Raw genomic sequence first — 26,569 nt, forward strand, 5'->3', positions numbered from 1 at the left:
CTCAGGAATATTAAAGAGAGAGGGGGGGGGCGCGTTTGGTTTAATAAAGCTGAATGAATTGCAAGCACATCTACATTATGGCCATGGCATACTCCGATTCTGTTGTTGAACAAGAATGTGCTTTCAACCTCATAGCCAGAATACGCGGTGGACAACATATTTAACATTTCTTAAGTAAGTTGTAGTTATTTGTTCAATTACTTCGTTTTCTGTGATGTTTCCATGAATTATGAAATCGTGAAATGCTATAATTAAGGTATCATTCTGCCATGACTGTCTATCGTTTCCATTCTTCGGGCAAATTTCACATGTTGGATGATGTCATTAATTTTACATTTTTAAGTATTTTTTCCCCCTTTACAAAATAAAATTGCATTTTTTCAAGAATATTCATGTCAATTTTCAAGTCATTCTGACAATCGTCCTTTTTTTTTACAGTGTTTTGAAATCAGAACCTTAGTTATAATCACCCTGTATATCGTAAATCATTGCTAATTAATCTGCATCATTTATGATTTATTAAATACATTATATTCACCTAATTTTTATTACTTTTTTGCAAAATAACTTCCTAATTAAGTATACTGAAAGTAACTGGAGAAAAACCTTTGTATATTATATGATTAATAACATTAAAAGAATTTTCAAACACACAGTAATCCATTGAGTTAAGCAAAAAATAATTAAATCGCAAAAGTTGGTTTTTGTTAAAATGTAAGAAATATTTATTAATTAATATGGGAATAGTGTTAATTACCATTAATAAACATTTTATTTTAATTAAAAGTTTCAATGATTTTTCAGAAATTTTATTGTTTTCAATGTTAATACTATTTAAACCAAAAAAAAACCCCTGGTTTTTTTACCAACCCTGGCTGGCTGATGCAAAGATATATTTTGGAAAGAGAGAAAATTCAACTGTGTCCCTGTTGGGAATCGAACCCATGTCCTTTCACTTTCTGAGTGAACGCCCTAGACCACTAGGCTACAGATGCAACAAATATCTCAATCCTTCCATGGAGCTCGTGTGCACTGAACAGGACTGTACATGGACGGTCGAGCACAATTCAGTGGTCAAGGGTGTTCACCCGGAAAGTGAAAGGACATGGGTTCGATTCCCTGCAGGGGCACAGTTGAATTTTCTCTTTCCAATTTGGATCTACACGAAAACCTCTTTAATTCTAATTCTCTAAAGTTGGGAGCTATGGGATTGTCAAATCACTGAGAAATGTGAAATTTTGGTGAAGAAAAGACAAAATTTGACAAGAAAGCAGTAATGATTCAGCCAATCGATGGAAGGATTTGACCACATTCCATTTTGAATAAGTCTGTCCTATTTTTGGCCTGACCACAGTTCTTTCATCATTGAATTCAATTTAGGCAAACTATATAGCGCTGATAAAATTATTCTGGTGACCAAGCAATTCATCGTAGCTAAATATTTCGTTGAATATTTTTTAAACTTTGCTGGAATTATGAGTATGTCATTCCCCCCTTTCTTTACAAACGAATGTTGCGCCTAATGAATTTTGTGTATTCATTATTTGTGATTACAGTACGTAACTGATGGAATGTTGCTGCGGGAATCCATTTTTGATCCACTCCTGATGAAGTGAGTCAAACTTTTATATTTTCTAATTTCCACTCAACAACTTGAACAAATTTAAGTTAGTGTAATTAAATGTAAGTAATAACCAGAGCATATTTTTGTTGTTTTTCAGATACAGATGGGTCATTCTTGACGAGGCACACGAGAGAACTATACATACGGATGTGTTGTTTGGAATTGTAAAAGCTGCCCAAAAGACCAGGAAGAATGAAAACATGCGGCCTCTAAAGGTATTTATTGTGGCTGTAATGCTTAAGTTTACTGATTTTTATGATAGGGGAGGTTTTTGTTTCTTTTTTATCAGTCGTTCTTAACCATTTTAAATCCAAAGACCAATAAAGTGTCTGAAACAATTTAACCGACATGAGGATCTGATTGACCATGAAAATCTCATAATCAGAATGTCCCGGAACTCCATGCACAAACTTAAAGGGAAGGTAGAAAACATCGTTAGGAATCATAATCACATAGAAGAGCTTGATCAGAAATTCCACCCTCAAGTGATAAAGAGACAAAGACACAGTAAGGACACAATACAGAAAGCACTGTAAAACGCTTTATTACCCCAAAAAAGAGTACAATAATAGTTACAAGCATCACAGGAAGTATCTTGCACCAGTACTGCGAAGGATTCACGCTCAGACAGGTTCTGATAGAATTCATGAGCGAATATTTGGTGATTTGATAGGTGCCTCGTTGGAAATCTTTCCTGATACAAACATACAGCGGCTCATTCATTTTTGTTAGCTAGGCCATACACAAAGTGAATATCTGCCAACTTGCCATTTGCGAAGCGATTCATGTTAACCATACTCGATCGACATCTACAATGAGGAACCTACACATGCCGACCTTGAGAGGTTGCTTACGGACAGTGGCTCCTAACCATTTCCGATCATGCTTTCCTGTGTGATTATGATTCCTAACAATGTTCTCTTCCTCCTTTCCAAGTTTGTATGTGGAGTTCCAGAACATCCTGTATAAAACTGTGTTAGTTGAGAACTGGGTGAATAATTTTGAGTCAAAACTAAATTTCAGTTTTAAGTTTCAATTACCATATTTACTTGCATATACAATGAGGTATGATTGTAGAGATCAAAATAAGGGAACTAGATTTGTTAATGCAATTTCTTATTTTGTTTATTCACAGATAATAGAATAAGATGGTTGTACATTTTATTAAAGCAAACAACCATGTTTTATTAATGTTAACCTTTCATCTACTTGGACTCTTCTCTCCGAAGTTTCGCTACAGCTCCTGTTTTCACTCTCAATACAACAAAGCATTGTCCTCAGATTCATTGAGTGTATTTGAAATGCAGCATTTCCTGAATGACTTTGCCCACGTAGCAAACTTTTATGCATTAGCCCGTTTGATGCAGCCGGTTGGGGGTCACTTCATGACTTCGCCTGTTCAGACCACGTTTGCTGCAGAGTGGTGTTCGGCTGGAGTTGTTTTTTTTTTGTTTTCAAACCTCAAGGCGTGAATGCAAGCCAGTCTATCATTTGAAAAAGTCTCTCAGACTTTCAAAAGCATACTAACATAACAGAAAAATTTAAGCATTTTTGCCATCTTCAGTTCAAAATATGGAAGACTGATGGCCTCATCAGTATAACACAAAACAAGAACAACTCTGACAACATAAATATGTTAGGGCCATTCACACACATGTGCATGCACGTAACATGTTCCTGCATGTAAGCAATTTGCCAGAAATTCTGCATAGGAATACGTATGACATGCATGTATGAGTAAGATGAAGAAGTATGTAATCCAGTCTGTATATACAAGATTTCTCAAAAGACTGGGCTATATTTGGAGATGATCATCATCTCCAAATATAAGTAGCTTTTCAAGGAATCTTGATTAACAAGTGGAGAGGATATCTTTCTAAACAATCCGTATACAGTTTTTCCTCGTGAGATCTTCAAATGGCTTGTTGATGCATATATCCAAGTGGGGGGTGACACATCTCTAAAGATTGGTTTAGCAGTAAGCTATAATTACAGTGTGAGTTAAAAAAATTCAACAAATCCTTCGCTCGTGCATGTAGGACGAGCTGGGTTTTTAAAGCAGTGAAAATTGAAAAAAAAGCAAACCTCGTTCTATATATGAGTAAATATGGTATATGCTTGCCTGCAAACTACCGGTCTCAAATTTGCAGACCACAGGTTGAGAAACGCTGATTTATTTGAGTGATATCAGTTTGCAATATACAAATGTCATACTTTTTTCATATGATAAACTTTTCTAATTCATGATATAAAATTAAATACGTACATTTTTCCTTTTTTTGGGGGTATAGTCATCTGTTATATTTTTTATATAGTTTTTAGATATATTTGTTACACCTGCTTCCATATCTCATATTTTACAGGTGATTGTAATGTCTGCTACATTGGAAGAAGAGAAGATGTCACAATATTTTGACGATGCTGATGTTTTCAGTGTTCCGGGACGTCAAAATCCTATAACAGTGAGTGATTATAATGACTTTTCTTTTCCCATTCCCCTGAATTAGCCGACAAGCGGCAAAAAATTGAGAGACATCAGCTTTTTTGAATGTGGGAATCTAGTCCATTCCTGGCATGTCGGGAAAAGTGAGGTTCAATAAGATTACATGACAAATTCAGAAGACTGATATCGATCAATATTAAATACTGAATAAATATGCAAATTGGAATGAAATGATAGTTTTCACTGTAGCAAATATGTTTTGTAGAGGAATTGTGTAATGCTAATGAAAATTGTCAGCGTTTATTTATCTCTGTAACCCAGTTATCACCAGCTGGATAAGAAATACGGATACTGTGTGCTTTACACTTTTTTTAAATGTTCAAAAATTGAAGAAACATGCCGTTGCTGTTGCATTACGACATTATGTTTTTCAGTGCGATTCTTAAATTTATTGCACTGCTAATTAAAATTTTAAACACTTAATCAAATAATATGAAAAGACTGTGCGGTCTACCAATTTTTCAGTCTAGCTCATCTAATCTACAAAAACGAATACAGTCCATGCTGGTTGATGTGATCACATCAAACTCTGGGTCTCTGATAACAATTATCTAAAAGATAACTATATCTGAAAAACGTACTGTTTGCAAGTCCAGTAGCCATATATCTATTTAGTCAAACAGGACATATGGTGAACGTGTATTGGTAAAACTGGACGACTGTTTTTCTCTTCCCCCCCAATGCCGTTCTTTCTTTTCCCCATACAGTTGACGCTAGGCTGTCAATATTTGTACAATGGTACAAATATTCAATCATTACACTTCACTTCTGAAGTATAAATGGCACGGAAAAGTCTGACACAACACTATATACATACTCAGACTGTTAGGTGCATACACTTACACTCCCTCAACGTTTCCTCGACATGCCGGCTAATACAGTAACTCAATAATTATTTCTAAATCTAACTTGTAGTATGGATCATATTGTAAGAGTGATTTCTAATTTTTATGGTACAGTCAAACCCTGGTATAACACCCCCATTTGTCTTGCAGGTTTCTGGTTCTATGATGAGTTTCGCATTATATCAAATCACAAATTAACGTGCACAATCCCTTAAGTTTTGTTCACTGACAAATTTTTGCCCTAAATTAAGGCATTACAACAGAGTTCGACTGCACTACTATGGTATTTTTATGGTATACAGCTTTTCAGAGGATACTGTAGTTTTCTAAAATTCAAGATGAATATCATTCTGAAATGGCTGTTGAAAAACTAAAATAAAACATTGAAGTAACCAAATTTCAGTAATCAGTATTCATATTGCCATTGCATTTTCTTAAGAAATGAAATTTAAATTTCCCAGAGATTCTTTGCAAAGGAAGATGATGATGATTATGTATTACGAGCATTACGTACAGTAATCCAAATACACAGGAATGAAGAAGAAGGGTAAGCAAAACCGATCATGCATTTTAATGGTATTTCTGTTGGTGTTATTTACAGTTTTGAAGCAATAAAAGAGTGAATTTCATAGCCAAATTCCATATGAGTATCATGATATGTCAGGGCTCTGTATAATGTTGGTCTTTCACCATTACCCTGTTTATAATGCTTGTTTTTAAAAATCTTTGCCAGCATAATTAACAAATTGGACGCTTTCTTGTTATTAAAATACTCATCATTTTTATATGGTTTGATTTACCGCCGTGTTGTGTTGGTTCAGTAGTCACAGTGACAGACCTTGCATCATGAGGATCCGGGTTTGAACCCCACAGACGCCACAGTGGTGATCAACTTAATTTAGTTTTCTGTGATTCCCAACTTTTAAGGGCGAATGTGAGCCGATCTTCTCCTCAAAAAGTCTTGCCACAGACAGCAACAGGCCCACAACTGTACAAATACAGTGAAACCTCAATACGACGATACTCTGCGGACCAAGAAAAATTAAGTTATAGAGGGATTATCGTGCCATCAAATTTATGGTGGCGTCTTTTTTAAATCATCATTGTTAGTACCACCAGAAAATGTGCCTTTATGCGTTTATTCACTGTAAAAAATTGTAATTTATTGGTTTATTATTAAAATTCAGTTAGATGTATTGCTCTTGTAAAGGTGTTTATCACATTGCATTCTTGTGTCTTGCACAGAAAGGTGTGATGTACATGCAGATTTCAAGATGTACCAATTCATCAGATGTTCCATAGGGGAATATGTATGAGGTGCATGTGGGGTTTAGTAGCGGTGTCATACCAAAATCTGATTGCATTTACAATGCACTACCGTTGTTCAGTTATTGTTGAATGATTTCAGATCAGCATTATAGTTTACTGGAAATTTATTGGGAGAAATTTAACATTATAAATTTTTTATGCTCTCTCAGTAAGAAGAAAACTTTTCTTTTTCTGATCGGATCTCTTTTTTTTCCTTCTTATAGGGATATACTCGTTTTCTTGACAGGAGAAGAGGAGATTGATTATGCATATTCAGAGCTTTCTAAAGCTCTTGTCTGTGAACTAGAAGGTATGATGTTTATATCGTTTTTGTTTCTTTTTTTTCCAGTAGAGGCTATTCTTAACCCATTTGGATATCCTTCCTCTAAATTCAGTACCTGTCCGTTATTAGTGTATATCATTAGAGAAACAGGTGTTTAGATGCTCTACAAGCAGATTATTCTGCTCCAAGTGTTCAGGGACATGTGACAGATGAAAAAAGTTACATAATTTTACCCATTTGCATCTGTGAAAGAAATAATCTGCCAACTGCCACGTGTTCCTGAACACTAACCTATTTACAATAATTTATTTCAATAGACTGTAATAAAATAAATTCTGCTTTATTTTAAGATGATGTTTGATGTATATAGTTGCTGCCCAATCGCCTGAGATGCCGGGACAGATAAGTTGTCTTATGAGCTTATCTTAACACTTAAACAACCGCTCACAAGATTTCTCGTGTTTCAATGCTGAGATGTAAAAGACTGGCAATGAGATTTCTTGATTTTTAATTTCCTATATGTATTTGTTTTTCATTTCCAAATGAGAAAATCGTTGGTCTTAGAGTAAGCCTATGGGAAATAATATGTGGTCATTTAAGTTTTAAGATCCAGGGTATGAAAAAAAATCATGATCAGGGCTACAACTAGGTACTTTGTCACCGGTGCAAGCTGGAATCTTGGCACCTCTTTCATGTAGAAGAAGCAGTTAAAGTTTGAATTTGGAGGGGGGGGGGGCCTTCTGGTCCAGCGCACTTGGCACTGGCTGGACCTGCTCCCCCCCCCATAGTTTCGCCCTTTATCATGATACCATAAAAAGTCGTTGAGCTAGAATTTTAATTCATGGATAAACATTTTTCTTGTGGAGTGCTTTTATTCATAAGGGCTCTTCCCTAAAATAAATGCCTGGTGGTGACTCACTATCACATGGAATGCATGTTTCTCGATTCACTCGATGACAAAATATAATTCTCTCAAAGGGTCATTCAGCATTGACTAAATGAAAAACCATATTCTATTGATGAGATTGTTTCTTGCACAATTGATAGATGCATTTTTTTATGACGCATTTCCGACTTGCATGATGTTGCTTAATATTTTACACATTTTTATTTTTTCACAGATTTGGTGAAAAAACAAGCAAACTCTAGACCTTTGAATTTTTCATATTAAAATTTAAGGTCCAACGGTATTTATGTTGTTACACACCATCTATTATTATTCTAAATTAGCAATTAGGGCATAGAATTAAAGGCTTTATACAAAACTAATTCCTCTGGTTTGTTTTTTATCAAGGACTGTAGTGCCCCATTGTAAAGCATTGAAAATGCTACTTGTAGAAACGAAATTCAAATTTTGTGATTTTAAACATCTAAACAAAAAAATGATAATTTTGTATTCTTCAAAACAAACGACTTGACTCCAATTCAATTTTTTCCTGTCATGGTGTCAAAATTAGGTGATATCAACTCTGGTTCCACTTTCTTTGGCTTGGATTTAAATGAATGTTTATTTAAAAAAAAAAAATCAAGTTATGTAAATCGTGATTTTAATCAAGCTTATTTATATTGGCATACCCTGTTGAGATGGAGCAAAAAATGTATGCTTATAGTTATTCAATTTTTCAATTTTTTTTTTCTATTACAGCTGTTGGTATTTTGAGGTTAGAACCCCATGTTTTATATGCTGCACTACCTTCCTGTCAGCAGCTCAAAGTATTGAAGAGGCCTCTTCCAGTAAGTGTTAAGTGTTCCAGTTTTACCTTTCAAGGAATATAATGAATTTTCGTGAACGTTTTTTTTTAGTCCAGGAACGTCTTTAAATTTTTCTTGCCATTGCTTATTTCGACATTGTTTTATGTTTATTCATGAATTTTTAGAAACCATATTCAGAAGAACTTGTATATTTTTAGCATTAAGAACTTCAAAAACATTGCTTTTTTTTAGAATCTTCAATTTTTTTTATTCTTATGAGAAATAATCCCCCCTCCCGCAAATAGGCATAAATGCACAAGAGATAGGAGAATTGGTGTCGGGTATATAAATGGCAGAAACTTTTATCTCTGCTGAGCAGTTTTCAGAAAAACAATCCACATACCATCAAATTCACATAAAAATTGCAAAACTTCCGCAGACACTAGTTCATTCTGATGTTTTTCATTGCGTTCAGAACTTCACATTCTCAATTCACTCCTGCTAAACAGTGAATTGAGAATGTGTACCACTTAATACTGATTATGTTGTTCAATGGATCAAAGTGTACCATTCAAAATATGAATCTTTTTGTTGTCATTAAAAGTATAGAAATTATCAGAAAGTTCAGATTGTAATACTTTAATGAAAGTATTTTTCCTTTATAGCATACAAATGATGAGCGAAAATTTGGAAAACAGTTTCGTAACGGATGATCATAGAAAACTCGAGGGGAGGTCACATGATTTTGAATTAACCAAACAAATTTAAAATGGGCATTAAATTGTCAAAAAAAGAAGAGAAAAACAGAATATTCAAACTTTCATTTGTCTTCGAATATTTCTTTTCCAATAAATTGGTCGAGAAAAGCAAAGTCTGGTTTCGTGTAGAATTTTTCCAAAACATATTAGCTCATACAAAAATCAAAATTTTTTCCCTCCAACTTTGAATTATCCAAAACATAGGAAATTTTTTCACATTAAATTTGATAGAAAACTCAAGGGGAAGGTCACATGAGTTTGAATTAACCAAGTTCTACTGTATTATATAAAAACCCCTAAGAAAACAGAAGAAAACTTACAACGTTGAAACTTTCAAATTTGTGATAGTTTTTTTTTTAGTTCTTGAGTAAAAATTGGTTGTGGTTTATACGAAGCTACGGCATGTGAAAAAACTGTGAAGTGTTTCTATGAATACTTTTTTTTCCTCCTGTGTACACAAACACCCGAGCTGTTTGTGTACAGAAAATTATGATGAATTTGATTCTACCACAACCAACATTATAAGGAACTGTGATGTTCATTGCTGGACAAAAATCGCAATAGATTATCCATACATGGTGACCATAAGTAATACATTGTTTCTCCCTTCTTCTTAATGACCAGTTGACCCTTACTTTTGACGAGCAGACATGGCATATCTTTGATATGAAAAGTTTTATTTGCTTTAAATTATTGAAAACATTATGTTCAAATTTTTTTCTGCTTTTTTTAAAAGCTTCCTCTCGGATCTATGTTTATGAACTTGTCTGTGTTTTAGGGTATGAGAAAAGTGATTTTTTCAACCAATATTGCTGAAACATCAATAACAATTCCCAACATAAAGTTTGTGATTGACAGCGGAATGGTAAAATGCAGGTAAGTGTTGCTATGAACAACAGAAATGATTTGCACTCTTACTTCCATCGGGTTTGATTCATCTATTATTTCACTTTGGTTTTTTATTTGTCACAAATGTGGTTACGAACTGCTGAGTAATATTTCGTAGGAATCACGCGTTGATTGAGCTATTGGAATTGTCTGAAATTTATGATTCTCATCAAAAATATTTTATGTGAAGAAAATGAAGTCAAACCTTGAGATTCTTTACCCATTAAAAAATTTGTGATATACAGGGCTGGTTATAAATAAACTGACATGACTCAAACGTATGTAATGCCCATTCTGATGGAAGTATTTTGATGAAATTTTGAATAGGCCTATGGATATATGGACCGGGGGGGGGGGGGGATTCAGTTGAAAAAATAGTTCAATTTTTGACTACCAGGTGAAAAAAATGGCACTTTTTTTATTGCAGTTATCTTTTTTTCCCATAGTCCAAATAATGTACGTACCAAGTTTCAATGAAATACGCCCATCACAGCGAACATTACAGAGTAGTGTCTGTTTAATTATACTGACACTACTCGAACCTATGTAGCGCTGGTTGTGGTGGACATATTTCATTGAAACTTAGTACATATGTTATTTGGACCATAGGAAAAACTGCAATAAAAAAGTGCCACTTTTCTCACCTAGTGGCCAAAAACCAAAGTAATTTTTTTTTGGATCTTTTTTCCCCCCACAGTCCATATATCCTATATATCAAGTTTCATCAAAATGGGTGCTACATATGAGTAGTGTCCGTTTATTTATAACCCACTCTGTATTTTATTTTCAAAAGTTGTTGTCTTGATCTATTTCAATATGTGCAGTAAAAAAACAATCAGCGCAGCACAGTTTTCACACCGTCCTTGAATTTTTTTATTTTTTTGGTATATGAGGTTATTAATTTTTAGCACAGCCTACTCCGTAGGTTTTGTTTTGCAAAAGTAGTTTTCCTTTGTATTCCTTAACTTGTATTTTGTGATTGTTTCATCAGAACATATAGTGCTGTTGGTGGCTTGGATATGCTTAAAGTCGAAAGAATATCAAAAGCTCAAGCTGAGCAGAGAGCTGGTAGAGCCGGACGAGAGACTGCGTAAGTTATTAAGTTTTTGTCATTATTGAATAAATAAATATAGGCAACATTTAGGCCTATGTGTGAAGGATAGAATAGTAGAATCTTGTTCATCCAGAACTCCCTGATAACCATAGTTTTTGTTAGCGATCCTATTTCTTTTAGTGTTGAGGGAAAAAAACGGTTATACATTTCTTTTCTATAGATTTGTATCCTTTTCATCATTTTTCTTGATTCCAGGCAATCGTAGGTTATGTCAATCTTTCGTTGAAAACAAAATTATAAAAATTATTAATTAAATCATTTTTTTTTTACTTTCTGTTAAAATGTTGAGAGACGAGAGGCATTTTTGTGAAAGCGATAATCATTGACAAAGTCAGAAATTCTCCTACCGATGAAAATGACGATGCTAATGAAAGCAAATAAGATGTTAAAAGAACATGTAAAAACTCAATAATATTCAGTACTGCTCCTTCCTTTCAGACCTCAAAATGTTTGAAGTTTCAGGCGAAAAGAACTGTCCGCATTATGAATGAATATACAGGGTGATTATGATTAAAGGTCCGGTACTCTGAATAGTTTCTCTCAAAAACTGCTTATCTGAATACAAACAAACATTTAGGATATCTCAGTGAGACCATGGGAGAGAAATTTATGAAATTTTAAAAGAAAGTTCAATTTTTGACCACCAGGTGAAAAAATTGTGCTTTTTTATTGCATTTTGTATTTTACCATAGTCCATACAGAATATATATATCAAATTTCAATGGAATACGTCCTCCAGAATTGGTGCTACATAGTTCCGAGTAGTTTCAGTACACTGACACTGCTCAGACCTATATAGCACCAGTGAATATACTGACACTTCTCCGACCTAATGTAGTGCCCATTTCGGAGGACGTATTCCATTGAAAGTTTGTATGTATGCTATATGGTCCATGGGGGGGGGGGGGAAATTCAATAAAAAGCGCCACTTTTTTCATCTGGTAGTTGAAAATTTAACTTTTTTTTTCACAAATCTCTCTCCCACAGTCTCATTAAGATATCCTAAAAATCTGGCTGTATTCAGATTATCAGTTTTTGAGAAACACTACTCAGAGTACCAGACCGTTAACCCATTAGCTGCCACGATCCCCATTTGGGGATTTTGGAATTTTACGTGCTTTACATTTACAACTTTTTTGTGCATATATATATATTATATCCGGCCAAAAATTTAAAAAAAAAAAAAAAAAATTGGCAATTAATGGGTTAATAATTAAAACCCTTTCGGTTTGCAATAGAAATTATATATATAATAACCCTATACCTATTTTCATTCTTGCAGAGGCACATGTTACAGAATATACACAGCAGAGCTATTTGAGAGTTTGAAAGATTTTCCTATTCCCGAAATCAAAAGGTACTTCTATTTTTCTTTATAAAGTTGCCTTATGTTGTCTAAACATTCTGTGTTGTAATAAACATAACGTCGTGTAAGCATTCTGCATTGGCTAAAACAGACAGATCGGTTTAAACAAACAGAATGCTCTAGTTTTATTCTTAAGTCTAGTCCACGCTGTAAAAAATGTTGCCAAACAATTTTGTTTCGCAACATTCTGTAAACATTGTTACCTGTCCAGATTACAAACAGTGTTTGAGCGAACTTTGCTACACAAGTTAGTACCAGATTGTGTGGCAAACTCATTAACAAATTTACTCTCACTTACATTAATTTCGAAATCGGAGAATCGTTGCCTTCAGATTTTTTTTGTTGTAAACTTTTAATTATAAAAAAATTATATGAACGCATGTTCATTTTAAGGAGCAATTAATATAGCTTCAAGTATTTGTAGCACTGTGTGTATATATTTGTAATTTTGTGGGGGTGGGAGAATATATATTTGCAGCGATGCAGTTTTCTCTTTTTATTTTGTTTGAAATTCAATTAATGTGAAATATATGATTGTGGGGTTAATTCACACCAAAAATACATGTAAGTTAGCTAGCTTTGCTATTTCACGTAGCTTATTTTTGAAGCAATGTACTGTAGAAAAAAAAAAATTGGAATAAATTTACAAAATTGATTACAGTGAAACCTCGCTGCAATGATAAATTCCCACTACAGCGAGATTTTTCCAAGTCTTGTTTGAAAATGCTTAAACTATAATGTTAAACTGCTGCTTCTTGATAAGATAATCCCCATTTACGACAATATTTTTCCTCGTTCTGCGGACCTCTTCTTTCTGTGGTATAGTAGTAAGTACACTTGCTCGTTATGCAAGAGGTCCTGGGTTCGATTCCCGGCATAGAGAAACAACACTTATCTCCTGTTAACCTGGAAAGAAAACCTATTGATTTTATAGGCTTTCTTTTTTTTTTCAATTCATTTTCTTAGATAAATCTCTAATTTTAAATGAAAGATTGGGTGGTTCTAAGAATTTCAGACAGAGAAGTGTAGGTACATCTGGAAAAAAAGATTCAGAGGAGGACATTAGTTGATCAGGCTCTAGTGACAATACAGTAAAACTTCAATTAACTGTCCAGACCAGGGCTGTGATGGATAACAGAAATCTCCTAATACATATGTACAGTGACGTGATTTCACTGTGAGCTTGGGACGAAAATGAAAAATAAAATCCTTTAAAAGTGAATAATACATACATATTGTATTTCATTTTACACAAAACGGTCAATATAAATTTCAGTACGATCATCAGCCCTGCCAGTGGCGACATTTAAAATAGCATCTTTTATGTTGTATCTCTACTTTTATGGAGCTAATAGTTCACAGGCAATGCATTCATATTTAAATTTTTGAAAGCATGTGGTGTTTTGGATTTACCAATTACAAGCGGTTGTAATCTATGATTGCCGGTGGCATTTGCATGGACCGTAGCAGTGATCTAATCTTTTTGGACCTTAAAACCTGGGGCTGTTTTTTCCGTATCTTATTTTGTTTTCTTCCGATGATGACGGATAACAGAAACTGATGGTTAAACGAGTAACGGTTAATCAAAGTTTTATTGTAATACTGATGGTGATTGGTGTGAAAATTCAGCTCATGATGCACTATTTTATGTTAGTACATGTATTATTATCAACAAAAATGTTCATTAGTTGAATCCATATTTGTTAGCAGATGCAGAAAAAAGAGGCCCCATAGGCTTCTTTTTTATGTACTTATTTATCAAATTTAATGATTTATTTTATTATCCTGGAATGACTGAGGAGGCTCTGAGAAGTGCACATGGAGCAGAGGTTGAGAACCCCTGCACTAACCATTAATCACTAAATATCATTAGTTCACAAAAATCCATTATTTTTGTAGTTTTTCAAATTCTTGTCACAGTATGCTACTAATTAGGCATTTTATATACCATAATGTATATTGACATTCGTGGACAAGTGTTAAAGTTGTTTTTTCTGAATTTCAGGTGTAGTCTGGCCAGTGTCATTCTTCAGATTGTGGCAATAGGCATCACAAACATTGTAGACTTTGATTTCATGGACAAGCCATCAGATGAGGTCATTATAGTTTTTTGTTGATACTTATGAGTTTCAGTTTTGGCTCGCTCAAAACAAAGTTAAAGAGAGTCACAGAAGTATTCTATGCATGCACAATTTGACATAGCACAATCCAGTCTCATTTGCCGATCTCCCATTTAAAAAAAGCCTCTCCACAGAGAGCATGCAGAGGTCGAACATGATACTTTCATAACATGAGGATCCAAGCATATATCATCTTTACTTCAAAATATGGAAGACAGATGACAGCACCAGCAGAACATCAAACAAGCATAATTCTGACACGATAAATATGTTAGGGCGATACATACTCAAAACACACATTCCAGCATGTACCAATTCATTAAAAATTCTGCAAAGGAACGTGTACATGATGCATGTATGATTGAACAGCATTAGTCAAGTCCCATTGATATTACCATTCGCTAATGCTCAGAATAGCGATCTTATGCTGTCTGGAGAGCAACTAGGCAGAAGGAAAGCAGAAGAACTTTGTGTGCGAAAATTTGATGTATATTTTTTAAATATTCTTTTTTGTTTCCTGTCACAAGTAGATCTAACTGATTTTTACAAGAAAAGCTGCCCTGGGGGGGGGGGGCAGAATTTTGCATTTAATATATAATGGTTATCTCTTTTCATTACAGAATATTTCTGCTGCTGTTGAGCAGTTGAAATTGCTTGGTGCCGTCGAAGGAGAAGAGGGGGATTTGAAGGTAAATTACACATTTACACATCCTATTTTTCAAGTTTGAATCCTTTTGTAAATTATGTGAAGTGCTTCTTAAAGGTGGTAAAGGTGGAATTATAATTAAATAAATGACGTGTGAGAGGTAGAAAATGTGTATTACTGTTTGCATATCCTTACCATTTTTTCTACAAAAAAATTTTCGGTACCATCAAACAAGCTTTTTCAAACCCTATGCATAAAATGTCTGGTCGATTCTCAGAGAGAATTCTGAATTGCAGATAAAAGTTTTGAAAACATTTTAAAGTTGACTTGTGAGATGTGAGGGGTTGTCCCAAGCTTTTCAGAAAACTTTCCTAGTGCATTATTATAGTATACATTTTGTATAGTATTATTATAGTACAGTAGAGTCTCGAAAATCAGAGCCTCGAGAGTTTGAGTTCCCAGATAATCTGAGCCACAAAAAATTTTTGAATTTCCTTCTTGAGACTATCTTTTCTTTGTTTTTTTTCTCCCAAAAGAATGCAACTTTTTTAAATATTTTTCCCCAGTAGTACTATGTAGTATGTATGCATTATACAGTAATTTCAGTTTGAAAGGAACTTGGCAGTATCCAGCCTTCTATAATGGGTATAATTGGTGGATAATAACATATTAGACTCCCTTGTATGACCGTAGACAATTTTAACTTTCAGGAGGAGGGGGAGTAGAAAAAAGAGGAACAGGTTTGACTGTTTTCTTCATAACAGTGGACGTTGCTGCATTGTCTCCTAATTGCTTAGGTAAAATCATTGGAAAGACAGTTGAAAGCTATTAGTGTCTTAGCCTTGTTCACCATTGATTCAATCCCCACATCTTCTCAACTATCTCTCATCTTTGTAGCCTTTTTTTACATTCTTCATTTTTTGAAACACATCATATGGCATTTATATCTTATCAAGATTAAAAATACAGTAAGTGTGTAATGCTAATACTGCTTTTTTGCTTGTCTTTTTTTAAAATAAAACCAACATTTAAAGCATTTTTTATTGTTTTTGAGATAATTTGAGTTTTTTGATAATTCGAAGTGGCCTTGGTCCCATCCACCTCAGATTATCGAGGCTCTACTGCATAAATTTCATATTCGCTGGGCTATCTAATGCTTCTCTATTTAACCGAATTCCCCTAATATGCATGTAATTTTTTATCTAATTGTTTCTTCTACAGCTCACAGAGATCGGAAAAACAATTTCCCATTTCCCATTGGATCCCCGGTTTTCAAAAATAATCATTTCATCTCAAAAGTATAAATGCGTGTAAGTCTCTCTCTTTTTTTAAAGCATGAAAGCAGTAATTTCTTCTTATTAGAAAGCATTTCAAATAAAATATGTTCTTAATTTCTTTCATGAATTGTTGTAACTATAGAAGTTTAAATTTTTTAAGATATTTATTTTGTATTTCTCAATTTCTAGAGACGAAGTTCTTTCAATTATCTCTCTTCTATCAGTAGATGCTATCTTTTTGCCCGTTTCCAATCAGGTAAGGGAGAAAAAAAAAAAGAATTTCTGGTATATTTTTATAACACAGTGAAATTTTTATGCAGTCTGACCAAAATCAGAAAAAAAACCCGTTGAAATATTTCTTATACATAGGGTTACCAGATTCAAAAACTGAGGAAGGAGGATGCTTGTATGTGTGCACCCTTCGCAATGTCACTTTTCCTATTACAAAAGATGATGCTACTATACTAACAAAAATAATAATAATAATAATACCGCCGCCACAATATTTCCCAACTAAAACAGAACTTTTGGAAAAAAAAATTATCAGTTTCCCTTTGCTTTTTAATGAATCATTCACACAGTCTGGTCAGTTTCATTACTTTGTCTGTAGCAAGGCGAGAGGTTTTCTTTCTTTACCCTCAGAAGGTTTTTGTTTCTTTAAAAAGTGTGGTTTTTTTTACCAGAGGCGATTTCACCATAGGAATCAGCACTGAGTATTGTTTGCATCCCATTTTCTTCATTTGTTAATGAAAGAGGCAACACCACCCTTCCTCCCCACTTCACTATTAGGTGTTATCTGCTGGTGAGCATACAATGGTATGCTTAAAATGGATGTTGCGGTTCTTCCACAGCGGTTTTTATGGACTGTCTTTTTCATATTATCCTGAGCCATGGTCAAAATAGCATCTGCCCTAGTTGAGGGCAACTTGAGTTCCTGTATTTCGGGAATTTTGATGGCAATTGGTCGTCGATGTGAAAGGGAAGATGAGGGTAAAACAACAGATATGCTGTATTCAGAGTGAAAAAAAAAAATTCCCCATAAGAAAGAAAAATAATTCCGGAAACCTGAAAAAGAGGACCAAAAGGTGAATTTTCTGAAACAAAAGAGGATGCTTGAAGTGACATAAAAAAGGAGGACATCTGGAAAGCTTACTTATACTTCAACTTTATTATATCCACACTGACTTCATAAGCATAGATAAGCAATACAAAATTAAAAACTAGGAAATTCACGGGAAATGGGAAAATTCTTAATATCTGCGTTCATTAGAAGTGAGTTTGAATGTATAATAATTTCCAAGGGACTGGAAAAAAGTTACAGTATTCCCCCCCCCCCCACCCCCCGCATTAGCTGGCATGCCAGGAAACAGCATGGAAGAGCAGTATGCCATGAATACCTGCACTTTCTGGCATGCCGGGCAATTCGAGTTGCAGATTCAGAAGCATTTTTAAATATAGGAATCTAAGAATCAATTGAATTGACTGATTCGAACTTCATCTGTTCTCAGCATTTGAGAATCTTTTCTGCTTTACGAATTATGTTGGAGACAGTTCAGATTTCAGGTTTTGCCCTTGCATAATCCTTGTTTTTCCATAAATTTTGGTTTATTGCAAATTTTGGATACCAAGCATTTTCATTCTCATAGATTAGATGAACTAAATAGAAAAATTAGTAGACTTCAAGAGGTATTTCAGAATTATTTGATCATGTGTTTGAAATTTGAATAAGCAGAGCAAAAAATTACATTGAACATGATATTATAATGCTGCATATTTCTTCAATTGCTGAATATGTGAAAATACAAAAAAAACAAAAAAAACATGTGCAAAACACTGTATTTAGTATTAGGCGGGTGATAATTAGTTTAGAGCGATAAGTAAATGCTTAATTTTCATTATTAAATTTAAAGACAAAACACATTTGCTACAGGGAAAACCATTATTTTAATGTAAAGTGATATCAGTCTTTTCTTGTATCATGTGATTCTCAGGGAATCTCATTTTTCCCAGCATGCCAGGAATGGACCAGACTCCAACATTCAAAAAGCTGATATCTCCCGATTTTGACGGCATGCTAACTAATGCAGGGGAATACGGTGTCATCATGAGAAATTTATACATTACGAATAGAATTTATTTAATAGATATTTAACAATGCAAAACCTTCCAGACCAAGAAGTAATACCGTTGTGTACTAGATTATCTTCACAGATGATATTGATGTAGTAGAAACTGTATGAAACGGCAAGAGACCAAAATAATATTCCATTTAAAGACAATTATCTGATTTATAAAAGTGCACATCAAAGCACTAATCATTGATGAGGCTGTATTTTGATTTTGTTCAAAACAGGTTTTCTTAGTGTATGGAAGTTTCACTGTACTACAGTGGAACCTCTCCATAATAAACATTTTTGTCCGTTAACTGTATCATTCTGAAGCATTATTGCCATTTTCTTTTAATCCTAAAATAATTGTGCATGATAATCTTCTGTTGGTTTTTTTTCCCAAAGCGGAACCTGTACAAAACAGTGAGGCACAAGTTTAACAGTTGCAAAGGTGATCATGTGACACTTCTGAATGTATACAAAGCAGCAAAATCTGTGAAATTTTCTCGGGTAAGCTTATTCTTCATTCATCAGAAATAAATGCACATCACAAATGCAGTCTAACCTCTGCTCAATATTTAGGCTACCAGATCTTTTGCTAAATGACTTTAAATGCTTTTCCCATAGCTCAGTAGAATATTCCGTAGTCCAGAAGACTCCTTGTGAATGAACTTTTGTTGTGGCTGTGAGAAGCAATGCTTTCGTTATCAGTCCCACAACCAGCGGTATATTTACAAGGGAGCTTAGCGGGCTATAGTCTAAGGTGGTAAGTTCAGAGGGGGGTGGCAAGTTTGAGGAATGATTAGCCAAGAAAAATAGTAGAATGAGAGAAGGGAGAAAAAATTATGATAATCCTTAATAAGTCCCCCTATCCTAAACATCCGGGGGGCGGGCGGGCGCTAGGTCAGTGAGTGACTAAGAAAGTGACCTAGAGAGTTTGCAAGCACATGAGTGAGCAAAAGAATGACTTGGAGTGTGAGCAAGCATGTGAGTGACCAAAAGGAATGACTTGGAGTGGGAGCAAGCATGTGAGTGACCAAAAGGAATGACCTGAAGAGGAAGGAACCAGGTCAGTGAATGACTTATAGCATGTGCGAGTTTGTGAATGACCAAAAGAGTGACCTAGAGTATGTACAAACAAGTGAATGACCAAAAGAATGACCTACAGAGCGAGGTAACCAGGTCACTCGAGTGCAAGCATGTGAATGACCAAAAAGTGACTTAGAGTATGTAAAGGTGTAGATGATCAAAAGAGTGACCCAACAGGGAATCATGTTAGTGAACAATCAAAAGAATGACCTAGAACATGCGCAAACATATAGTGACCGAAACAATGTGCAAGCATGTGAATGACTGAAAGAGTGACTTAGAGTGTGTAAGCATGGGAGTGACCAAAAGATTGACTCTGAAACTCAAATGTATTTGCATGAGTGAAGGGGACCAAGCAGGTTATAGCACAGGGTGGCGAATTCAAGGAAAGAGTAGTCAAGAAAATCAGACTAGAATGGGAGAAGGGCGGCAAAATTTGTATAGCCCACAGCGCATAAAATCATAAATGTGCCTCTACCCACAACACACTGGATTCTGCCTTTCTGTGGGCAGCTGGAATTTCATATCAGACTTTATTAACACCTGCCAATGGCAGAAGCAAAGGCTGCTGCTGCTCAGGAGATACGAAAGTTTGTATGTGTGTGTGTCTCTCTCTCTCTTGTAGATGCAATGTTTAAGAGCTGGAAAGCTGAAATCAATCTCCTAGTTACTTTTCTGGTAAAATGTGTGTGAGATTCATGTCTCTCTAGCATTTAGTTTATTTCGGAATATCAATGTACAACATGTCCAAACAAGATTCATACCTTTAGTTCAACTTTAGAGAGAAAAAAACTGGTGTACACTTTTGGGATGCGGATATTGGTGAAGTAACGAATAAAGTCACATTGAATCTTCTCATAAAGAGGAAGAACAGATCTAAGAAAGCAACAGGGGTCCCTTATTCCAACACTTGCAGAAACTATGCGAATGTTACAAAAAATGCAGGTGTTGAAGATCGAAAACTGCATCTGGCTTTGACACGCTGTGGAGTAACGTCTATTTTACAGCCTTTAGATGTGAGCATCAACAAGCCTTTTGAAGATTATTTATTTAAGGAATTTATGGATTGAATGAATATGAGTTCTGAAGATGAAGGAAACAACAAAAAGCTGTACCTTAAAGAAATCTCGCATTGGCCTAGGTGTGAGCTAGTGGATTCATGATGTGTGGGAATTCTGTTTCCACCGAAATCATCATCAAATCCTTTGAAGAGTGGTGTATCAGTAATGTGGTAGACGAATGACATTTTCTTTGAAAGTGACGATGTGATGATGACAGCACAGTTGAAGATGAAAACAAAGATGTCACGCTGTATTGACTTTCTATGTAGAGCTTGGAGAATCAGAAGAAATGAATTAGAAAGTTCGAATCGTTTATTGCATGAAAATATATGATTTTTCCCCTCTAAAATGTCTTGATTTTTGGGGGTGCGCTTATACATGGGTTTTCAATTTACTGCAGTTTTGGTGGTCTTGAATTCGGGGGGGGGGGGGGTCGGCTTATACACAAGTATATACTGTAGCGTTCAATACATTTATATAGTTAAGAGGTTTTTGATTTTTTAGTGAAAAAACAGTTATTTTATATTTATGAATTGGATAGTTTGAGCTTCTCTGCTGTTTTCTTGAACTTCTAATTAACCAAGTTCAACTATATATTCATTTTATTTCTGTCACTGAGTGACGGGCCCAGCGCACCTGTCACTCACCCCTAAGGACTGACCACAACTTTTTCCTTTGGTTATTCTTTAGGAATGGTGTTTGGCACACAAAATAAATCACAGGAACATGAAAAGAGCATACGACATAAGGCAGCAGTTGAGCCAAATATGCCAATATGTTGGGATATCTCCTTGTTCTTGCGGCCAGGACACCGAGCGTATAAGGTATTTATTTGTGTGGTTGCCATGGAAGTGAAATCTTTACTTCTTTTTTGCTAATTTTTCCCTTGTCTGATTTATTAACCAGTACATCATTTATAACAATCTATGAAATTATACAGCAAAGTTATATATTTTCATTTTTATTAATGGTGGGGGTTTTGTTTCATTTAGGAAAAGCTTCTTGACGGGACTGTTTATGAATACTGCTATACTTACGACCAATAAGGTTTACAAACAGGTGGGCTTGTATACTTTTATTTGCTTCATTTCTTTTTTAGACTTGTAGGGAAAAAAATAACATGATCATTAGCATATTGTTGCCAGACCAAGGGTGCCCAACCTTTTCAGTCCACAGGACAGATGTGTTGTATTTCTGCTGCTCGCAGGCTCAAATATGTTGTATTTCTGCCTTTCCCGGGCCAGAAACTTTTATACAGGGTGCATAGTCAAATCCCCCTTGTTGCAAATTACTGGCAAACCGTTGATCCTGGAGGCATACTTCCAATCGGAAAAAGTGATCAAATAACGTGTAGACCTCAGGCAAGTCATTATATTGCAAGGGGTTCTACAGTTGTTGAAGTAAAAAAAAATTAACTTTTTATATGGACGCCCTGTCTTAGAAAACCCAATTAGAAAGTTGTTGCCCTGTCTCTTCTGAGGGGGAAAAATTCTTGTTTCTAAGTGCAATATAGACTGAGATATTTGAATTTAAAAAAAAATCGCTACGAAGTTAGGATCTTTCCCTCTCCCACACTGTCTCAGATTTATGAATTCAAATATTCAGTGAAACATTGCACTTAGAAACGTGAATTTTTTTTTATGGCATCAGGAGAGACGGAACAACTTTCTAATTGGGCTTTTTAAGGCACTGTGTCCATATAAAAAGTTAAATTTTTTTGTTTCAATAACTATACAACCGCTTGCAACATGAATGGCATATCTGAGGTGTACACGATATTTGGATACTTTTTCTAATTTTGCTGCATTTTACTGGCAAACCATTGATTCTAGAGGCATTTCTTCCAATTAAAAAACTATTGTATCAGGCAAGCTGTTGACAAGGACGTACTGTAGTACTTTTTATTCATGAGACACGTGAGGATAAAGTTTTATCGAGAGACGAAGACATTATAGAGAGTTTGATTTTAACCTTCATGGGGCAAAGTGGTTGTCGGTTTTGCATGTTAATTTAAAGGTGCTCTGCATTGAAGTAGAATAAAGGAATTTTCCATGTTTGTTGCTTTGAATACACACCACTGACTGTCGCAGTATCCAGATGATGTGTAGAACTCGGACTCACCATTCATATTGCAAGGGGTTCAATAATTATTCAAAAAATATGCACATATATATATACAGTCAAACCTCGTTAATGAGTCACTCTTGGGAGAGCAAAAATATGACTTGGTAAGCAGAGTGACTCGTTAAACGGAGTAAGCCATAGCTGTGCCAATTCCTACCTGAGGACAATTGGGACTTCCAAAAAGTGGCCCGGTAAGCGGAGTGACGTGTTAACCGGGTGATGCACTAACGAGGTTTGACTGTATTAACTGTTTATATGGACACACTGTACTAAAAAACCCCCAATTAGAAAGTTGTTGCCCTGTCTCTCTTGAGGCTAACAAAGAAAATTCCATGTGTCTAAGTGCAATATTTGGCTTCAAAAATCAGAGAAAAATTGTAAAAAAAAATTTTGTTTAGCACAGCGGCACAAAAATAATAATTGCATGGTCTGAGTTAAGGCTCTAAAAATCTAATTAGGGCTCTAAAAAATAAAAAAAATGACAAAACAACTTACAACTATGTACATATATTATGGTAAATGGACCATAAAAGTCAGTGGACACTTTGAAGATTTTTCTGAATTTCTAGAAAACTCCTTGATGAATTGTTCTAGAAGTTTATTCATGTAAACCCTATGCTTATACAGCAGAGCCTCAAAAATTTAAGCCCCAAAAGTTTGAGTTTTTGGATAAAGCCGAGGCACTGAAAATTTCTGAATTTTCTTCTTGAGACTCTCTTTTGTTTTTACTCCAAGAACCCAAATTCTTCATTTTTTCTTCTTCTCAGGAATACTATATAGTATGCATGTATTGCAGTTATTTTTAGTTTCAAAGGGACTAGGCAGCTCCCACCCTTATAATTGGTAACTGTTGTAATAAAATATTGGACCCCCCCCCCCCCGAATAAATGTGGCTCATTTCGACTTTTGTGGGAGGGAGTCACTGAAAAAAAAGGAGCAGTTTGACCGTTTCATTCAAAATGATGGACTATGGCATTGTTCTCTAATTGCTTAAATAAAACCATTGAGAAGGCAGTTGCAAGCTATCAGTGTCTCAGCGTCGTTCACCATGAATCCCATCCCCAACTCCCCTCGATCACTATCTCTCATCTTCGTGCCCTTTTTACATTTTTCATTTTTTGAAACACATCCTATGGCATCTATATCTTATTCAAGAAAATACAATAAGTATATGATAGTACTGCTTTTGCTTGTCTTTTTTTTAAAATGTAAAACCAACATTTAAAGCATTTTTTCGGATAATTTGAGTTTTTCGATAATCCAATTTGGCCACGGTCCCATCCACCTTAGATTATTGAGGCTCTACTGTATTAATAATTTCCAGTGAAAACGTAGTCACGTGTACATTTAGAGGGGGGGGGGGCATCAAAAATCAAATGAGGGAAAAATATTTTTGATTAAAAAAAAAAAACGCTGCAAATGAATTGTAACTTTTACAAGATATTTTACATTTTATTTTCAATGTTTTTGAAAAAAACTGATCGATAATGGAGTTTCTCATTTGTACTATTGTTGTTGTTATATAGCTGGGATGCAATCACAAAGTTCGCATTCATCCGTCATCCGTGCTCTTCCATGAAAGACCCTTCTGTGTTATTTATACAGACTTGGTAGAAACGTCGAGATGCTACATGAGGTGAGATACGAGTTGTTCAAAATCTTTTAGATTAATGTTAACTATGAGCACTCTCTCTCTCTCGTAAATTTTGACATACATCATGAGTTCCATACAAATTACTTATGGGTTCTGTGCTTGTGGTAGTAATATTTTGCGAGCATGGAATGAAAAAATAGGAAATTTTTCTTTGAAGTTTTCGAACATACGAGTATATATATAGCTTACAGGAAAACAATTAATCTTCTAAATAAATGTAAAATTTTAGAAAAATTACTGTAAATGGTGTTAATATTTAGTGCATTGCATGAGGCTTGTTTAACCCTTTAAGCAGCAATTCAAAATCACCAAACCCCCTTTCAAAATGCCATATCTTTTTAATGAAGTAAGCTGTCTCCCGATTTTCAGCAGGTCCAAACTAAGGGGTATAGGGTAAACATTTTCCATTGAGAAATCAACTTTACAAAATATTTGGGCTAGTCATTGATAAATAATTATAGTCACGTATTTTTTGAACAAACCTTGTATGTCCAGTCAAAATTTTTCCATTTCTTGAAGTAACGTTGGTGTCCCATGTAGTTTCATCGATAATGCAAAGTGATATCAACTTCCAAAGTATATTTCAAGATTTAAAAGTCAACTGTACATACATATCGTCTTGTAGTATAATATACTCAGTGGGGGAAAGACTAATTAGACTCCCCTACATAAAATCCAACTTAATAAGCGGTAAATCACAGCTGCAGTTCAGTGTAGCATAGATGAAATGTGTGAATGTGATTGGCATCAAATCCAACGATTCGAATCATGCTGCATCATTTTTGATGGAAATAAATCTTTTAAATCGTCTGATGATAATATTGGGTGAATTCGCAAAAAGTTGTGTAATGAAATAATTCAAACGCTCATATCTCAGGAACTCTTTGGGTTATATCAGTGCTTTTATAATCTGCAGACAGATCTCATTAAGACAAATTCAATGATACCCCTCTGGTTTTAATACCCTTTCTGGTCTGGGCACTAGACTTGCGGCCAGCTTCCATAATGAAATTGTTTTACTTCTATATGTTGAGAGATTCGCAATGCATATAGACAACATTGGTATCAGCTATTCCAAAGACACAAATATGATTATACCAATTTGATTATGTCATTATTTATCACTCAATTTAAGGCACAAAAAACGTATTCACTTCAAAACTTACGGCTGTACCCAAATTTCTTAACACCAGAACCACAACTTGGGGGGGGGGCACAAATTTTATTCTCAAACCTCTCCTTCAACATTACAAGGGGGCACCAAAATGCACACTTGCTGCGGGTGACCAAACATCTAGTTGCGGCCCTGTTTTTAACGTCCAACTGTGATAGTTTCTTTTTGTTTGTCGCTCACATCATGCTTTCAATTTATCCTGTACAAACAGGCACAATTTTGCCTCCTTTTTTTTTTTTACATACTCTGAACCACTAACCACCTAAAACCCAAAGATGAACACCAATTTCATGAGTAAAGGAGGTGCTCATGGGCCCCTAACAACGGAAAGGCTTAGAAACCTTTCATGATCACAGGGCCGGAATTAGGGGGGAGGGGAAGGATAATTTCTTGGGCGGCTAAATTAAAGGGTGCAAATCCTTAAGTTTTACAAAACTCTGGGACAGCAAAGTCATGTTACCTCCCACCCACACAAAAATCCTAGTTACGGCTCTTGTGCTGAGAATACATAAACATAGGCAATAATGTATAAACTGAACCTGACACGACAGATATTCACACCCTCATTGAAAATTTCAGAAAAGAACATAAATGTCATCAGTTCATATGAACAATGAGAGGTGAAGTTTTATACAGTCCGGCTGTGAAAACCTTTAAATATTTAGTAATTATAGAATAAATACTCTATAATACAAAGTGTACATTACTTTATTTTATGTATATTCAAATTACTTACATTCATTTCAATTATAATTTACTTTAATTTTATTTCAATTGCATACTATATCATTACATAATTTTACACATTATGTCTATTGAAACGAAAACCTGTGCTCAATGGAAAAAAATCTTGGTCCATTGAAGACAGGTTTCATCATGTAGGACCCCCCTCTATTAACAGGCTCAGGGCCACATCTGAATTGGCCCGTGTGTTA

The 26,569-nt window shown here is 34.9% G+C and overlaps 1 protein-coding gene and 1 non-coding gene across 2 annotated transcripts in view; one reads left to right on the forward strand and one right to left on the reverse strand.

Annotated features, from left to right (window-relative positions):
* The window catches only part of LOC149070784 (ATP-dependent RNA helicase DHX33-like), a 42,993-nt gene that overhangs the window by 15,111 nt on the left and 1,313 nt on the right, over positions 1–26,569 (forward strand). Inside the window, exons 5-21 of the mRNA XM_089248564.1 lie at positions 1,557–1,612; positions 1,722–1,839; positions 3,988–4,086; positions 5,434–5,519; positions 6,505–6,590; positions 8,209–8,297; positions 9,792–9,889; positions 10,893–10,991; positions 12,298–12,372; positions 14,387–14,477; positions 15,122–15,190; positions 16,369–16,457; positions 16,614–16,680; positions 18,938–19,042; positions 21,373–21,506; positions 21,675–21,741; positions 24,333–24,442. Of these exons, the coding sequence (XP_089104690.1) occupies positions 1,557–1,612; positions 1,722–1,839; positions 3,988–4,086; positions 5,434–5,519; positions 6,505–6,590; positions 8,209–8,297; positions 9,792–9,889; positions 10,893–10,991; positions 12,298–12,372; positions 14,387–14,477; positions 15,122–15,190; positions 16,369–16,457; positions 16,614–16,680; positions 18,938–19,042; positions 21,373–21,506; positions 21,675–21,741; positions 24,333–24,442 (1,538 nt within the window). The remainder of the gene's footprint in view (positions 1–1,556; positions 1,613–1,721; positions 1,840–3,987; positions 4,087–5,433; positions 5,520–6,504; positions 6,591–8,208; positions 8,298–9,791; positions 9,890–10,892; positions 10,992–12,297; positions 12,373–14,386; positions 14,478–15,121; positions 15,191–16,368; positions 16,458–16,613; positions 16,681–18,937; positions 19,043–21,372; positions 21,507–21,674; positions 21,742–24,332; positions 24,443–26,569) is intronic.
* On the reverse strand, positions 922–995 carry TRNAS-AGA (transfer RNA serine (anticodon AGA)). Its single transcript has one exon. It is a non-coding gene; the product is annotated as a tRNA-Ser (tRNA).

This window comes from Pholcus phalangioides, unplaced genomic scaffold (assembly GCF_987345545.1).
Source record: "Pholcus phalangioides strain wild (caught in Gottingen) unplaced genomic scaffold, Ppha-v1.0 ptg000020l_1, whole genome shotgun sequence".
Classification (NCBI taxonomy): Eukaryota; Metazoa; Arthropoda; class Arachnida; order Araneae; family Pholcidae; genus Pholcus; species Pholcus phalangioides.